The 14064-nt window shown below is 38.7% G+C and overlaps 1 protein-coding gene across 1 annotated transcript; it reads left to right on the top strand.

Moving 5' to 3' along the window:
• Positions 1-12868: 12868 nt before the first annotated feature.
• LOC101569514 (olfactory receptor 14J1) lies at positions 12869-13816 on the top strand (the record flags this gene model as incomplete). Its single annotated transcript, XM_004640096.1, has 1 exon — positions 12869-13816. A coding segment is annotated over exon 1 (948 nt), but the record flags the coding sequence as incomplete, so codon positions are not given.
• Between the last annotated feature and the right edge of the window lie 248 nt (positions 13817-14064).

Below are 14064 nucleotides of genomic sequence, written 5' to 3'. Positions count from 1 at the left end.
TATTAGTGAATTGAGGCCATTTATACTGATGGTTATAACTGATATGTATTGGCTTATGTTTGTCATGTTATTTTCTTGCTATACGTTCCCTACTTTTCCCTCTTTTTAATTATTTGTTCTGTTTTGTGGTTTCTTTCTGTTGTTCTTAAAGCTGTGGTTGTTTCTGTCTCTTTCTAGAATATCTGTTAGTACTCTTTGTAGGCTTGGTTTGGTGGTCAGTTTCTTCAGTTGTTCTTTATCATAGAAGTATCTTATCTCACCACTGAATTTGAGAGATAGTTTTACAGGTTACATCAGTCTGGGTTGGAAGTTATTTTCTTTCAGGACCTGAAATACTTCACTCACATTTCTTCTTGATTTGATAGTTTGTGTTGAGAAACCTGTTGTGATTAGTATAGGTTTTCCATTTTAAATAATGTGTTTCTTCTCTCTAGCATCTTTTAATATGCTGTTCTTTTGCTGAATTTCTAAGATCTTGATTATATGTATCTAGGTGTAGATTTATCGCAAGTATGGCTGTTTGAAGTTCTGTGTGCCTCGGTTAGAGGCATCTGCACACCTCAGACTGAAAAATTGAGTCCCCAGGTCTGAAGCTCACTGCAGTGCTCGGTGTAAGTCTCTATTTTTCAGCTAATGGGTCTGTGACGGAAGACTGAAGAGTCTGCGATGGACGCTGAAGAGTCTGCGATGGACAGAAGGTGAAGGATCCAAGCCAGAGGCCAAAGAGTCTTCACTGCAAGCCAGGTGATGAAGTCCAAGCCAAATGCGAAGACTGAAGTTCCTCTGATGAAGTAGAACATGGACGCCTTCCTCAGCCCCTTTATATGGTCTCTTTGTGCTGAGTCACTCTGGGGCAGGACCAACTGTGCCCCAGGGTGGGACCCCCACTGGCCAGAACCCTGCTGGAAGTCATCCAGCCAAGTTGACACAATGTATCAACCACTACAAAGATCATTAGCTGCACTGCTGTCTTCAAGGTTTGAAAGTCTATCTTCAGTTTCATTCGAGTAGTTTTGCCAGCTTTCAATGGAATTCTTAGTTTCCTGGATATCTTTCTGAATCTGGCTCATGCATTCTAATTCTTTCCTGTATTGTTCATCCAGTGTTTCCATCATTTTTCTATTCTCCTCTTATTTTTTACATATGTCTTCATTAGCTGTGTTGAGCAATTCTTTCATGATTGTTGTCATTTGTTTTTTGATCTGAGAGATTATTTCTGCTCTTAATTATTCTATAGCCTGATGGACTTGTTTCTTTACTTAATTTGCTATCATTTCAGATATTCCAGATGTGTGATTTCCAAGTTCTTGTATGTCTTTATCTCCTGGATTTGTTCTGGGTGGGCTAGAGAAGTGAGATTGCCTTTTGCTGCTACCTTTTGGCATTCTGAAGTTCCCAATAATCACCCAGACTTAATGGTGGTGGGAGATAGTGAGGTGTGGGTTAGCAATGTTCCCACTACAGTGGAGAGCAGGGTAGGCCTCACCAAAGCTGTCTCTACTAGTCGGGGCAACTTGCTGACATTCAAAAAAGCTTCTGTGTGGGTTTGGTACATATTCATCAGGATCCCATGGGCCATGCAGAATCCTCTTAAGTTTTTAAACCAATGGACCAGCATCAGCACAAGGTCCACTTCTGTGCACTAGGAGCCAAGGGATATAGCTCACCAGAGTCCTGTGGGCCACCCAGAGTCCTCTTAATTTCATAAATAGATGGCCTACGTGCCAGGAAAGCTCTAAGCCTGTGTATGCTGGGCCCACAGATTTCAGTGCTCCACAGTCCTGTAGGGCACTCAGATTCCTTTTAAGTTCTTAAAATGTTGGACTGTCACCAGAACAAGCTCCATGCCTGCACACTGGGGGCTAAGGGTGAGAGCTTATCAGAGTCCCACAGGCCACCCAGAGTCCTCCAAAGTTCTTAAATAGTGCCAGCTTGAGTTTTTTATTATAGCCCTTCTCTCCAAACTAATGTGGAGGGGCTGGTAAGATGGCTCAGTGGTCTAAAGCACCTACTTAGAACAAGCTTAGCAAAGCACAGGGACCGCAGTTCAATCCCCCAGCACCACATGCCAGCCAGCCCCGCCCCCTGGTGGGCTGAGCTGCCCCACACACACACACAAATAAATAAAATTTAAAGAAAAAAAGCAAAGTAATGTGGAATCTCAGTGCTGTTTTGATTTGCATATCCCTAATGGACAAAGAAGCTAAAAATGTATCTATTATGCATTTATATGTTTTCCTTTCTATTCATTTGCATTTCTATTTTTACTATGCCTTTTATTTGGGTGGTCTTGTTTGCTGCTATGCAAGCCCCTTGCTGTCAACAGGCTGAGGTGGGCAGGGCTGCAGAGAAGGGATTGGAGTGTCATTTTGGAAGACAGGAACAAAAATGGGGCAACCACTGAAAGCAAAAATTCCAAAATGGAGAGTTTATGGTGCTTTGGGGCACATAACTCAGGGCAAGAACTCTCTGGGAAGCTGAGGGAGGAAGGCTGCAAATTCATGCTCAGCCTGAGCAATTTAGTGATTAAATGACACTCTCTTTCAAAAACAAAAGCAAAAAAAAAAAAAGAAAGAAAGAAAGAAAGAAAGAAAGAAAGAAAGAAAGAAAGGAAAAAGAAAGAAAGAAAGAGCTGGAGATGTAATACAGTGTGATTGACCAGGTTCAATTGTCCCCTAACAACAAAAACAGTAGTAATAAATAAAAGAAAAACATGTTTTCAGGGCCCCCAGATCCCTCACAGAAGCTATAGAAACCTCTCAGGGCTCTGGGACTTGGGCAGTCCCTTCTAGAGGCAGGAGCAGGTGCCTTGTTTGAAATTCTGGGGCTGGCAGCAGCAAATAGGTTGATTTAAGCCAGGTTTGCCTGGCACTATGTCCCCTACTGTGACATAAGGGTCCCTGAATCACCTACTCCTGTGGACTGCCCCTGGCACATGCAGCTCTGCTCAGTGCCCCTGCATTCTCCCCCGGGTCTTAGAGCCTGTTCCCTGGGTACTCCCAGAGAATCCCTCAAGGAGCTGGCAATGAGCTCAGGCGGCTCCTCCCAGAACACATACGTGAAAATCCTGAGCGCTGAGGATGCCCAGCCTTCTAACCTTCTGCTGCACTTCAGAGCCAGAGGTCAGCTTGGTGGCTGGCATGAGTTTGTATCTAACAGGGTCTCCCCCATAGAAAGCAGGGCTCGGGGAAGCTGTTCAGGATGGATCCTCACTCAGGGCCCCTCAGAGTGCATGATAGGGCCAGGGCCGGGTGATGGAAGCTGCTGTCAGGGTTTTACCTTTCTACAGAGGAGAGGCTGCTTCCCAGTGGAGATCAAGCTGGCAAGCCGAATTCCTAGGACATGACCTATTAGAGACACAGCTTGGGTCACCACTGAGGGTTTTCCCCAGGTACTGATCTGATCCCTTGTGTCCTTAATGTAGATCCCAGGGATGAGATCCTGAAGCTCAAAGGGTACTCAGACAAGCCTCAGGGTGTGGAGGGGATGCAGACAGAGTATAGAGTGTGCTATAAAGGGCCAGGCCCATGGGAAGGGTGGAAGAAGCCAAGGTTTCAGGATGAGACTGCTGGACACAGTTGAAAAAGAAGTGGTGCTAGCAACAGAGCTTCACTGTTGGGGGAGATGCTGACAACTTAGAGGTGCTTTTTAGGACATTTCACTCAAGGTTTTTATATTGAGATATATCATTAGCTCTTTTTACTAATTATTTTGAGATAGGATCTTCCTAAATCAGTAACTTGACCAGGTTGGGCTTGAACTTGTGATCTTCCTGCCACAGTTTCTTAGAATGCTGAGATTACAAGTGTGCCAACAACATGGCCAGCTCTGGGTTTTTGTTATAAAAATTATCTTGACTACTCAGTGCAGTGGAATATTTCAAATTACTCTCTAGTCTGACTTCTAGTAGTTTCAGTACTTTCACATAATCACCTCAATGTTCTATTCATAGAAGAACAGGCTTTTTCTTACCTTCAACATATTCCCCCATTAGAAAGTTCTATTTCAAAGTGACTATTGTATTTTCAGCTTCATTATTAGCAACACTTTCACTTCTTAGAATGAAGCATCTATTCTAAAGTTAGTCCTCTACTCTCCTGGGAAACACAGGAGGGTGCTGTTTACTCAGTCTTGTTTGGCATACAGAGATTCTGGAGGAATTTTTGCCCCATTTCAGCCTCTCTGTCACAGTCTCCAATTCTGCCCTTCAATTTCACACCTGGGTCACCTCTTTAGCAGACTCACTTTGATCCCTGCACTGGGTGGTGATTCTATGACACCAAAACCTACACCTGCCTTGGATTTCAAAGTCTTATGCGCCACTTCCTGACTACAACACATGGACCTCTATAATTCCCACGACATCACTAGGGAGCAGGATGTGTTCTCCAAAGAGAAGCTGTGAAGACCACCTGGACGACTCTCCTGGAAAGAAGTGCAGCTTTGGCTAAAGTTGGCCCTATTTACATGTATTGATTTGTACAGAGCTGGCTGGGACTTCTCCTCGCATCCCTGCAATTGGCGATGCAAATCAGTTCAGCTGAGGTGCGGATGTGTAGGCTTTGAAGCAAGGCACAGGTCACTGTGGCCCTGCCTTGTAGCCCCCAAGAAGCATGTGTGAGCCCAGCAGAAGGGACAGCCATATTCCACGCTATTGGCTGAGACTGAGCCTTGCGATAAGAGGCTATGACTTCCCAGGGCATAAAAGATTACACATCAGAGCTGACACATCAACCCCCAAACATTAGATACCACCTTGAATTGTGTTTTTCAGCTTATCCTTTCTGCACATCATTCTCTCTGCATACTGCAAAGGTGACTGTAGGTATCCTCCTTAGCCCAGCTTATGGCACTCACTTCCCACCACTCTCACTGTCACTCATTCCCAAGCCACTCCCGTTATCATGAATTAACAAAACCTGGGTTCAGCCCTGGGTCAAGGTTTTTGTTCTGGTTAGCTATCATCCTACCTGGATTTAGGACCCCTATGGCTCCCCACCATTTTGTATATATAATTGTGTTTTTATTTATGCAATGGCTTGTGCTGGAGGTGGTAGATTGGGATTAACTCACTTGAATTCTAATAACTTTCCCTGGGGATTACAAATATAAACTTCCTGGACTGAGATTAGGACCTAGAAGAGATCTCTATAAGAAACCTCTTTGCTCTGGTGGACCATGCTGGTAAGTTATCTTTTTGTGTCCCAACAACTAGAGTCAAGAACCATTCACTTGGTCAATGTCTGAAATCTAGAGCAGATCTTGTGCCAACTAGTCCTCTGCATTTTGGTCATAATATGAACTAAAGTGATTTTTTCTCAGTCTGTAATCTTCTCAGTCTGTAATCTTCTAATTTTCTCAGTCTGTAATTCTGTGCCCACATTGCAATCTATCTCATATAATGTTGTAACTGCTGGTTTTTCTACCCTGGCATCCTGGCAACCTTGAAGCAGAATCTCCAAAAATGATTTTGGTCGCAGCCTAACTTAATTCTTCAGGGTCCATATTAGCCAATTACTCATCCATGGGACTACACAGTGTCTCTTACTTTTGGAAACTGCAAAGGCAAACCAGGGGAGTTACAAGGGCATCATTAGCCCCATATTGTTGGGGGATTTGAAGAACTGTGATTATTTTATTAGTACACATTTATAGTACATACCATGTACAGTCATGTTGAGGGGATTACATGTATGTAACACAACTTGTGTCTTTTTCTGATGACCTTCCCTTTTTCTGTCCTCCTTCTCTCCTCCTCTAATCTTCATTTTCATTTTTATTGATATTATTAATCTTAGCTCCTGTTTATGGTATATGTTTAAATTCCTCGATATTATTAGATTCCTATAAAGGACATATTTAATTTTACTTATTTCCCTTTCCCTTCCCCCTCAACCTTGATTATTTGAGCCCGTTCCTATTCATAAAAAATCCGCCCCTTGTCTCTTTCTATTCCTTTAGTATTCCCTTGGTTTGTACTTTGCTTTACTCGAATGAGAGACACCGTATGCTACTTAAGTGTGTTGGACTGGCTTATTTCACTGACCATGATATCTTCCAGGTGCCTTCAATTCCTAAAAGTATCTTGAACTTAGCCTTCTTTATAGCTGAGTAATATTCCATCATGTATAGACACCACATTTTCTCTTTTGAAACACGGTCTTGCTATGTAGTCCAGGCTGGCCTTGAATTTACAGTGATCCTCTTGCCTCAGCCTCCCAAGAACTGAGATTATAGGTGTGCATCACCATGTGCTTATCACACTTTATCTAATTATCTATTGATACAAGCTGTTTTCAGGATTTAACCATTACAAATTGTGCTGCTATAAACAGTGATATGCATGTATTGCTGTAGTATGATGTCTTGAGGTCTTCGGGGGAGACACCTAGAAGGAGGTAGCTGGGTCATATGGAATTTCTAAGTTTAGCTCTTTGAGGAATCTTCAAACTCACTTCTGTAATGGTTGCATTAGTTTGCATTCCCACTTGCAGTGCGTAAGGGTTCCTTTCTAACCAAAGCCTCACTGGCATTCGTTATGTTTTGGTTTCTTGATGACCACCATTCTTCTTCCTATAGGATGGACTCTTAGCATTGTTTTAATTTGCATTTCCCTAATGGCTAAAGGTACAGAGCATTTTTTTACATATTTTCTGGCCATTTGTACTTCACACACACACACACACACACACACACTCCAAAACAGCAACAACAACAAAGCAAAAAGGCCATTAGCATAAAGAACCCAGAAATAAATACCTGCATTTACAGCCAACTGATTTTTTTCATTATGGTTGGGGAGACTTAACCTACAGTTTCCTACGTACTGAGATGGCATTTTGCTACTAAGCTATATCCTTAGCCCTAATTTTACATTTATTTTATTTTTAAAAAATTACTGATACAGAAAAACATGAAAGTTGTACATACTAATGAGGTACCATGTTATGTTTTGATATGTGTATGTATTTTGTAATATTTAAATCAATTTAAATATATTTACCACTTTGAAAATGTATCATTTCTTTATGGTAAAACATTAAACGTCCTTTCCTCTAGCTTTTGAAATACGCAGTACATAGTGCTTACCTACAGCCACCCTGATATGCAGCACCACACCAGCACTTCTCAGTCCTATGTAATTTTAGCTTAGTATGCATCCATGGGCCTCTCCTTACACACTATCCCTAGCTCCTGGCAACCACAGTTCTACACTCAACATTCATGAGATCAGATTTTTTTTAGAATCCACAGATGAGTGGCAACCACAAAGGGTTTGCCTTTCTGTACCAGGCTTACATTGCTTAATACAATGATCTGCAAAACTCGACCTTTATCTCTCAGCACTTAGAAGTATCAACTCGAATTGGATTAAAAACTTAAAGCTTAAAACTATAAAGCTAAACTGACTATCTTTATACTTTAACATGTTCAGATGACCTTTAAATTTCAAATTCCTTTCATTATTAAGAAGTTAAATTTCAGGTTAAGGGTCATGATAACAATAGACATGTCTTTCAAACACTCTTAAGTATTTAAAAACTGCATTCGTTTCTCTTGAATGAAAGATGCTTCTCAGGGATTGTTAAAATGGAGGCTTGATATAAACTTCTGAGTTGTTTCAGAAAAGAATGGTTTTTGGATGAAGATTACATGAGCTCTATACAAACTTGCATGATTTTAGAGATGACAAATTAATAAATGAAAAATTTTGCTATAGAAATCTATGAGTATTCTGGTAAATAAACCATGAACAACATTTGTTTTCTCTACTTATGAATACATAGAAGTATAAGATGTAGTTAGACCAAGACAATGCAGTAATTAATTATTTTCCACTTGTGTAATTCCTGGAGGGATAATTCAATAATGCCCTGTGCTTTGAACTTACGATGTTTACCTGAACCATCAACTTCACAGTAAAGGTCATTCCCTCGGGCCTGGAAAGTGTTTCCTTCATTTTAGTTATCATGGGCTTAATGAGAATTTAAAGTGTCCCTGGGTCTATGCTACTGTTTAATCTCGTATAAAAATATTACTTCTTTCTTTGCCTAGAATTTTCATCACTAGATTTTAAAGAGAGAGATGCTCAATTTCAAAAATCAACTGATACATTTTTTTTCCTACTAAGACAAATTCTGGTAAGTGAAACTTCTCCAAATTTTATAGAATTCATTTGATATTTAAGTAGTACTGCTAACGTGTCATAGCTTACATCAATTTTCACAGCTACAACTCCTCAAATGTATAATTCCATACACTGAAATTAACAATAGGTTAATAGACTGTGGAATAAGTGCAAATAACTGAGTGTGATATGATTAAATGAATTTTAAAAGATCTTTATGAATGAAACCGAGGTTCCAAGGATGGATCAATTTCACTTGGATTAACAAATGCAGAATAATTTTAAATGAGAATAAGCAATCTGTTTCAAGTGCTGACTAAATATGTGCCAAGGAAACAAGGAGAGAGACTACTGGGAGAAAGTTCAGGCCAAAGAAAATGTATGACCAAAAAAAAAAAGGAAGAAGAGAGAAAGAAAGAAAGAAAGAAAGAAAGAAAGAAAGAAAGAAAGAAAGAAAGAAAGAGAAAAAAGAAGAAAGAAAGAAAGAAAGAAAGAAAGAAAGAAAGAAAGAAAGAAAGAAAGAAAGAAAGAGAAAATCCAAAGCAGCAGTATGATACAATGTGATTGGTTCTGAGAGTAATCTTAGTAGCTGTGTTTTATTACATGTGGGGTTAGATGTGGTGTTGGAGGAGATCCACTGAGGGAATGCAGGGAAGGTGATCAGGGAACATACTGAAGAACAAGTTGCTCACCATCCTGAGGTTTTGGACATTATTCTATAATAAGAATTAACAGAGTTAAAAGCAAAAATAAGAATCTTACAAGATGTGATCTGCACCACTGATCATCCTAGCAACGTTATGAATGTTAGCTTGGAGTTACATAAAGCTAATGTGGGAACTATTTCCAGGGACAATAATTTCCAGTAATCCATTAATGTAACAAAATTCATAATTACAAGACATAATAAACCCATAAAAAATTTGATATTTGATTGGATAGTAGATGAAAGAAAAGTTGTGCCTTCTTTGATATAGGTAACAGTGAAATGAAGATAATGGAAAGAAGAGATGAGCTATGACGGCAAAGCCACAGTGGGAGGTCGCTGGTTGTGAATTTGAATATGAGAATCGAGCACTCAGAAGAGGTACTGTAGTACTTTCAACTCTCTCAGTTTAGCAAAAGTGTGTAAATGTGCAGAAGAGCTTTTAAACTGTCTCCTTTAAATAGCAATTATAGTATGAGAATTCTTTTAGCAAAACAAAGGAAGAAACAAAATCTGAGGTGAGAGTATTTTGATACAACCAAATTTCAATAAATGTGCAGAAAAGGATCTGGATAAGATTGGAATCTAAGAAAAAATATTTATCAAAAGAGAAGAACAGTCAGTGGCTTAGAACCGATGGATGAGAGAAGTTTTAGAAGAAAAATTGTGTAATATGTCATTTATTGAGAAAGGTAATTTTAAATAATGATGAAGCAATAAGAACACACTGAACTTAACATTGGCATGCTGATCTATTGATCTGGTAGAGAAGACTGGGGAAATTCATGGGATAAACATAATAACCATGGTTCACAAAACCAAGTGTTAAAAAGTAGACACAACTGTAGGTTATTAGAGACTATTCTCCTCAGGAGCACAGTAATAAAAAGTAGGAAGTATTAACTGTGGAATAAGGGCTTTTTGTATCTTAAGTACGTGAAACTTAAATCTATGTCTTAGAAATATTTACTTTTGTGTTCATATAAACAGAATATAGTGATCAATAAAAGCAAACTCATTAAAAGTAAACTCAGTAAATCAAGTATTACATGAGCTTTTAGATATAAAGAGAGGAGCATGGAGAGAGAGAGAGAGAGAGAGGAAGGAGGGAGAGAGGGACAGTTACCATCTGACAGTGCAGCAGACATCTGAGATAAGGGAAGGCTAAGAACAGACACACATACTGACTTGGAAAGGAAAGGTGACAGTTTCACCTGTATGTGGATGAACACCTAACTGTCTACATTTTATCACTTATTCTAGGAGACAACATGAAAGCAGTAGAGATGAATATTAAATCCACAGATGGGGTTCTGTGAGGAATTAGAAAATCTGACTTATAGAAAGTAGAACAACTTTTAGCAAAATACAGAGTTTCAACAGTTAAGAGGTAAAAAACAGATGGATAAGTGTAGAAATATTTTTTTGGATTTGTGTGTGTGTGTGTGTGTGTGTGTGTGTGTGTGTGTGGCTCCAAATGCCTTCAGAGCAGGTTTGGCTGGCTTGAGTTGTGGGGATCGAACCACAGCAACCTGAGCCTGACTGCTTTGTTGCAGTAGCCACTTAAAGAACTGAGCTAAGGGGCAGGCCCACTAGAAATATTTTTTGGAAGAAAATAAAATTAGGTTATATGTGATTAGTGGAAGAAAAAATTATTCAGAGTAGCAAATAGCATTGAAAGAAGCACTATGTTGTGCAACAAATAAATGTAGTTCTATTATAAAAGACTTAATACAGGGTGACTTTAAAAGATTGAATGCAAGTTTAATATAGTCTCACAATATCTTCCTTAATCCAAAGTGTATTACTAATCTCCTCCTTTCCTATTTTAAATTGAAACAAAATAATTCTCCAATCTATTCAAGATACAAAAATTATATTCTATTTTGGAGAGGAGAAACAATAAAATATATTGATGGGTGCTGTTGAAGGCAGATTATGGGGTGTGTGTGTGTGTATGCGTGTGTGTGTGACAGAGAGAGACAGAGAGAGAGTTGTACATTTCTTTTCTCATAGTCTTTCTCTTTCCTCTTCCCATGTAGAGGCTAAACGAGGAAGATAATGCTTTTGCTTTACCAGCCAGTGGCAATTTTAAATATGTGGATTGCCTTAATATATTCATATTTTATTTTACATTCCAAAGGTCATATTATTATTTTCATTTTAGTATATTAATATTATTTTCACTAATGACATTGAAGGTAAAGACTTTATCATTTCCACCAGTTTCTTTCTTTCATCTATTCCATTTTTTATTTAAGAATATATACGTCAAACTTTAATCATTTTTGTACATTCTTCTCTAAAGGAACCTAATTTGCAAACATAGATTATTGTTATTTTTATTATGCTTACCAAATTATGGAGCTAGTAATTAATGTTTGTTCATAATCAACTAAGAAAAATTAAAAACATTAATATTTTATTCAAGAACTCTACATTAAGGAGCATCATTACATGTCTGTCTTCATGCCTATCTCTGTTACTTTTCTCTTATTGCTGGGACAAAATACTCAATACTGAAAATTAAGGAAGGAAAGGTTTCTTTAGCTCACAATTAGTGGAACCACCAATTTCTCCAACTTTGACAATCTAAATTCTTCTCCATGACTAGTTGATTATATCCAGGGTCTCTATTTCTAAAAAATAGCAAAAGATTTTTTCTGTTTTAAATGTTAACTAATTTCAATAATGAAAATTCTTCTTAAGGGGGTTGTGAATGAAAGCAAGAGACAGGAAAAGAAATATTGTGGGACTGTCCTGCTTCAAGGTTGTATATGGTGAGATTTTTGGACTTATGTTCAAACATGAGAAGTATAGAATTCTTTATCCTATTTTTAAAATATAATCTAATTTTTAAATGTTTTTTTCATATTATGTAGGGACTTAAAGTTCAACATATCAATACTTGATGAAAAATACCTGTTCCTTATTATGCCTAAGATGTTTGAAATGCAGTGAGATAGTAAGGTTAAGCTTGATAGCCTAAATCGTTTGATAATAACAATAAGTTTGTCTTCTGGATGGTTAGCAACCTAAGTTTGCAGACCAAAATTAGAGAAAAAGGAGGGCTACAAGGAAAGCCAACATTTTGGCCCTAACCGTCTACGGTCAATTAAGACTCAGGACATATGAGAACTTGTACTATAACGTCATGTACCCCGGTAGTGTCCCAAATTTTCTGATCAAGAAGATTATGGGGCCAAAGAGGAAAGTGATCGATGACATAGAGTGTGCCTAAGGAGAGTCACATGGGGAGAAGACACTCTCTCAGGCTTTCACAGAGAGCACATTGGCCAAGCAATGGCCGTGACTCATCCACATGGCTGCACTGACAAAGGTTCTACAATCTGAGGTACAGGATCTCAGGATAAATCCTGAGGGCATTTCACTGACCTTCTCAGACCAAAAAGCTACAACTCTTGTTGCACAGGTCCTGCTTTACCTTGGTCTTAACCATCCAGTAGAAAAGTATGAAGACGAAATATAGGAAGTAAAGCCATGTTGTTATGTTGAGCTGTGGGGGACTCAGGTCAATAATTTCTGACATTGCTAGTTAAACAGAAGACCCAATGCTATTATGGGCTACTGGACTCTCTTAGAATATTTTGCTGAGTTTACACACCTATAATATTCAATAACGGAACTTAGAAAAAATGGGGTATACCGATGAATGTCCATTTTGTATCTGTGTATTCAAAGTGGTTAGGATATATAGTTGCATTCTCTTAATGAATAGAATGATTTGTTCTAATGGTGTTTGTAAGTAGGATCACAAGTCCGCATCTTGTACAGCAATTAACCACTAAGAAGAATATATGCAGTGTATTATTTGTTGAAACTGTACTTCCGATATGATTTGAAACTGTCTCATTGAAATCTGTTTATTAATAAAATTTTGAAAAAAAAAGAAAATTCTTCTTGATATTAGTGTCTCTGGGCTATGGGTGCTGATTTACCTGATATGCAGACATATTAAATATCACATATTCTTTTCCTACTTTTCTTAAAGTTAAATTTGCTACTTTCAGATCATGGTCAACTTGAGCTCAACGAATGGCTTCCTCCTCATGGGGTTTTCTGATGACCGGAAGTTTCAGATTTTACACGCATTTCTCTTCTTGGTAATATACCTGCTGGCCTTAACAGGTAACATCCTCATTATTACCATCATTACCTTAGACCATCATCTGCATTCTCCTATGTATTACTTTTTGAAGTGCCTCTCTCTTCTGGACATCTGCATCATTTCCGTGACAGTCCCACAGTCCATTGCAAACTCACTGACCGACAATAATTACATTTCCCTTGGTCAGTGTATTCTTCAGGTTTTCTTCTTCATAGCACTGGCCTCGTCAGAAGTGGCAATCCTCACAGTGATGTCTTATGACCGGTATGTAGCCATCTGTCAACCACTGCAGTATGGGACTATTATGAATCCCAGTGCTTGTAGACATGCAGTGATAGCTGTGTGGGTGGCTGGGGGCCTCTCTGGGCTCATGCACACAATAGTGAATTTCTCCATTCCTCTTTGTGGGGAGAGAGTCATTCACCAGTTTTTCTGCGATGTTCCTCAGATGTTGAAACTAGCATGTTCTCATGAATTCATTAATGAGATTGCAGTGGCTGCACTCACAACCCTGGCCGCATTTACCTGTTTGTTCTCCATTGTGTTCTCCTACATTCGCATCTTCTCAACAGTGCTGAAGATCCCATCAGCAGGTCAGGCCAAGGTCTTCTCCACCTGCCTACCACATGTATTTGTAGTCACCTTCTTCCTCTCCACAGCAGGCTTTGAGTTTCTAAGACCCCCTTCAGATTCTCCATCAGCTGTAGACCTCATGTTCTCAATATTCTATACTGTGATACCGCCGATGCTCAATCCAGTTATCTATAGCTTACGAAATGAAGCCATGAAGGCAGCTCTGAAGAAGCTGCTGTCCAAAGAATGTTTTCAGAGAAAAATGTATTTAAAGACCATATTTAAATGTTAAGTGGCTACATGAATTTAAAAATTTTTGTTTAAAAAAAATCTGTTACTGTATTTTAGATTGGCAGAGGAGTTGCTTTTTATTTCATGGAAGATAGGTAAAACAAAATTTCATAACAAAATAATAGAATTGCAGGCATGTTCTTATCTTTAAAGTAGTTATTCAGAGCATAAGCTATGGACATCAAATTTTCTGTAATAGATGTTAGCACAAATCTTCCTTTGAAATGAGCTAAGACA

Source organism: Octodon degus, unplaced genomic scaffold (genome assembly GCF_000260255.1).
Source record: "Octodon degus isolate 3935 unplaced genomic scaffold, OctDeg1.0 scaffold00119, whole genome shotgun sequence".
Classification (NCBI taxonomy): Eukaryota; Metazoa; Chordata; class Mammalia; order Rodentia; family Octodontidae; genus Octodon; species Octodon degus.
The sequence above is the reverse complement of the archived record's forward strand: the minus strand, read 5'-3'. Positions and strand labels throughout refer to the sequence as shown.